We start from the raw sequence: 4,191 nt of genomic DNA on the forward strand, positions 1-4,191 counted from the left end.
TTTTTTTTTTTTTTTGTTGTTGTAAGGATCAGACATTGAGGTTCTCTCCAGTCTCCAATGCTTTGATGGTGGGTTTGTTTCCCAACACAGAATGATTTTTAATGGATAATAAAGGGTTAGAGAGGGAGAGAGGCTAAAGCAACAACAATCCCATTATTAAAGGTAAAAGGGGAATTTATTTTGTGCTTTTCTTTTCTCTCTTTTTCTCTCTGATTATCATTTTTTTCTTCCTCTTTTTTCCTCGGTGGATTCTGCGGGTATTAAGATTTGTTGATATGTTCCCCTAGCAGAGGTTTTCTCTGGGAGTGAGGGGATTTTATGAGCTCGATCTGATACTTTTAATGGGGTTTTTGGGTTGAATTTCTTCGATTCATCGTCTCGGATTGTTTCAATTTCTTAATCGAGGTAAACCCGTAAGTTGTTCGTCGAGATTATTCGTTGCGATCTGATGCGATCTTTAATTTTTGTTGGATACCATTTTCCCGCTCTTTAGCTTCAAATTTGTTTTGGAGTTATTTGGAAATCGAATCTTGTTCTATGTTATTTGATCGAAGAGATGGATTGATTTAAACTTGCGAACCCTGTTTGTTTTGTTTAGATTTCATCGGTTTGTGTTTAATGGTTTTTAGGTATTGGAGATGGAGGAAGAGACGGATCCTGAGAATCGTTTGACATCTGCTGCTGCTTTTGTCGAAGGCGGGATTCAAGAAGCTTGTGATGATGCTTGCAGCATCTGCCTTGAGGAGTTTTGTGAAACTGATCCTTCTACGGTACGATGGTTAACCCGTTTTTGTTTATTGATTGACTGTACTTTCTTTTTCTTGATCCAAAAACAATATTAATTATGAACACGGTAGTAGATTGGAGTTGGATTTCTTATGATTCTTTTGTTGTCTTTCATGTAGGTTACTGCTTGCAAGCATGAGTTTCATCTCCAATGCATCCTTGAGTGGTAATTTTTGAAATGTTGCATACACCTGACTAGGAACACCTGTTTAAGTTTGGTTGTTTTGTTTATCCAGCATTTTCAATGCTCTAGGGGTAGAGTCTTGTTTCATGGATTGAATTGTTGCTGTGAGATCTCGTGTAAAATGTATTATAAATTGTGAAATTCCACATCGATTGGAGAGGGTAACGAAACATTCTTTATAAGGGTGTGAAAACTTCTACCCAGCAGACGCCTTTTAAAAACCTTAAGGGGAAACCCGAAAGGGAAAACATAAAGAGGACAATATCTACTTGGTGTGGGCTTAGGTTGTTACAAGGGTATCAGAGCCTGACACCAGGAGGTGTGCTAGCGAGAACGCTGGGTCCCGAATGGGGTGGATTATGAGATCCCACATTGATTGGAGAGAGGAACGAGTGCCAGCAAGAACGCTGGGCCCCGAAAGGAGGTGGATTGTGAGATCCCACATTGATTGGAGAGAGGAACGAGTGCTAGCGAGGACGCTGGGCCCCCGAAGGGAGGTGGATTGTGATATCCCACATTGATTGGAGAGAGGAACGAGTGCCAACGAGGACGCTGGGCCCCGAAAGGAGGTGGATTATGAGATCCCACATTGATTGGAGAGATGAACGAGTGCCAGCGAGGACGCTGGGCCCCGAAAGGAGGTGGATTGTGATATCCCACATTGATTGGAGAGAGGAACGAGTGCCAGCGAGGACACTGGGCCCCGAAGGGAGGTGGATTGTGATATCCCACATTGATTGGAGAGAGAAACGAGTGCCAGCGAGGACGCTGGGCCTCGAAGGGAGATGGATTGTGAGATCCCACATTAGTTGGAGAGGGGAACGAAACATTCTTTACAAGGGTGTGGAAACCTCTCCCTAAGTTTTAAAAACCTTGACGGGAAAACGGACAATATCTGCTAGCGGTGGGCTTGGGTTGTTACATTATGTGTGATGCATGTGGAACTTAGGTGGAACTTAGGTTACATGTAGCGTGTGTCTAGAGAAGCAACTTGATAAAGTTGCCCATTGGGACTGGCGGAGAAACTATACATATGAAATTGAATTGGTCTTTTGATGATATGCAAGGTGCCAGAGAAGTTCTCAATGCCCAATGTGCTGGCAAGCTATCAGCCTGAAGGATCCCTCCAGGTTCACTTTTCTACTTCCAGATGATGCATCTACAGTTCTTCCTGTTTTACATATTATGGGGTATGTTTACTCGTCTATGTTATTGCAGTCGAGAGTTGTTGGAGGCGGTCGAACGGGAGAGGAATATAAGAGCAACTCCTGTGAGAAATACTGCTGTGTTTCATCATCCAGCTCTTGGCAATTTCGAGTTGCAACATGTTGGTTTATCTTCTAACTTTTACAAATTTTCAAGGTTTGATGATATTTGAACTATTCAAGACGATGCTTTGTTCTAATGCAGCTACCTCTGGGCGTTAATAACACCGAGCTTGAAGAGAGAATAATTCAACATCTGGCTGCAGCTGCTGCGATGGGGAGGACACACCATATTGGTAGACGAGAAGTGCAGAGGAGTCGGTCATCTTCTCATGGACATCCTCAGTTCTTGCTTTTCTCCACTCATCCTGGTGCGCCTCCTTCTGAGCATGTTTCGGCCTCTGGAGTAGACACTGAGCCAGCTGGTACTACAGTTGCTAGTCCTTCGAGCCCACGAACACCTCATGGGGATGAACCATCTCAGCATATTGCACAGTTTCCGTCCATTCGGACTGATCAAGTTTCTCGCTCAGCATCGGTATCTAACTATTCAGCCAATGTACGAGGAGATACATCTGACGTTCGGTATACAGTTTTTTCAAAATGATTCTTGTTATGGCTTCTTTGATGCTAGCATTCTTTTAATACCGATCCTTCATTCACAGAATCTCCACTAGAGATTCTCCATCTCCAAATCTGGATAGAGCTGGGCCATCTGAATTTCAGTCATTCTCGGAATCTCTAAAATCAAGACTTAATGCAGCGTCCACAAGGTACGTGTCAAATTCTTAATGAATATAGTGAAGTTTCCAGACTCGATCACGAGCTCACCCACATTGCACATGTAAAGAAGTCACAACTAGCAAGCAAATGATGTGCTTATATGATATATGTAACTGTATGTGCAAGAGTTTAGATGATGCTCTTATTCTTGAACTGTTCTAAGAGCTTTCTTGTACTAAAGGTACAAAGAATCAATTTCAAAGAGTACTAGAGGGTGGAAAGAGCGGCTATTCTCACGCAGCACGTCCATGTCGGAATTTGGTTCTGAAGTTCGAAGAGAAGTAAACGCAGGAATTGCCAGTGTATCACGTATGATGCAACGTCTCAAAACCGGAGAGGATGGTATTACGAATCAAGATTCTAATGAGCAGGGTGGCCACACTAGAAGGGAGAGCAACGCACAGAACTCTTTAAACGGCAGCAGTGCTCCAACTTCTTGTGCTGCAGCATCTGCTGAGCGTTAGGTCATTACATATTAATTTTGGGAAATGCATTGGTCGTCAGCATCTTATTTCTGAAGGTGAGTAGCTAAACACTATACCGTCTAGCTTGTTGTTTGGTTACATATGAGTTCCTCTTAATTTGCTTCTTATTGGAGTCTGATGCAACCTTATGCATACTGCAACTAGTTTTTTGTTTAAAATGACTCCACTTCTTTCTTTCTTTCTCCTTCATCTCAATTTTAAAAGTTGCCCTTCATAACCTCCCAACTTTCTTGAAAAAACAACCGAGGGTGGAATTGCTTTATGTAACAGCCAAAACCCACCGCTAGCATGTTTGTCCTCTTTTTTTCTTCAAGGTTTTAAAAACGTGTCTGCTAGGAAGAGGTTTCTACATTTTTACAAAGAATGCTTCGTTCTCCTCCCCAACTGAAGTGGGATCTCACACCTTACTTCCTTCAAAGCTATAAAAAATTCTTTCATCTCTCTTTCAATCGTCCTTACTTGAATTGGATCTCTGCTTGTTTGGGTTGTACTTCCACACCCTTGAGATCTCTGCTTGTTTTGATCTGATGTGAAGATGAACTATCTATCAGGTGAACTATATATATGTATATACCTCCAGACTTGATATTCAGAGGAACACGAACCAAACCGACGTGACACCTTTGCAGACAAAAAGGGACAAAGAATTTCATGTGTAGAGAGAGAGAGATTGATGTTGTTGATTGTTGTCTGAACTGAAAGATACAATAAGGAAGAAAGGAGGGGGGGGGGGGGGGGGGGGGGGGGG

General features: G+C 42.5%; 1 protein-coding gene across 3 annotated transcripts in view; it reads left to right on the forward strand.

Moving 5' to 3' along the window:
* Positions 1 to 20: 20 nt before the first annotated feature.
* Positions 21 to 4,191, forward strand: part of LOC111441631 (E3 ubiquitin-protein ligase RHF2A-like) — a 4,934-nt gene continuing 763 nt past the window's right edge. The window contains exons 1-9 of one of the 3 annotated variants that reach the window (XM_023078690.1): positions 21 to 162; positions 630 to 770; positions 906 to 952; positions 2,038 to 2,100; positions 2,189 to 2,297; positions 2,381 to 2,760; positions 2,841 to 2,948; positions 3,140 to 3,478; positions 3,995 to 4,165. In XM_023078690.1, coding sequence (XP_022934458.1) covers positions 639 to 770; positions 906 to 952; positions 2,038 to 2,100; positions 2,189 to 2,297; positions 2,381 to 2,760; positions 2,841 to 2,948; positions 3,140 to 3,422 — 1,122 coding nt within the window. In that variant the 5' untranslated portion in view covers positions 21 to 162; positions 630 to 638 and the 3' untranslated portion in view covers positions 3,423 to 3,478; positions 3,995 to 4,165. The other 2 variants (XM_023078689.1, XM_023078691.1) reach the window with 2 other exon arrangements.

The sequence above is a fragment of the Cucurbita moschata genome, unplaced genomic scaffold (genome assembly GCF_002738365.1).
Source record: "Cucurbita moschata cultivar Rifu unplaced genomic scaffold, Cmos_1.0 Cmo_Scf00004, whole genome shotgun sequence".
NCBI lineage: Eukaryota > Viridiplantae > Streptophyta > Magnoliopsida > Cucurbitales > Cucurbitaceae > Cucurbita > Cucurbita moschata.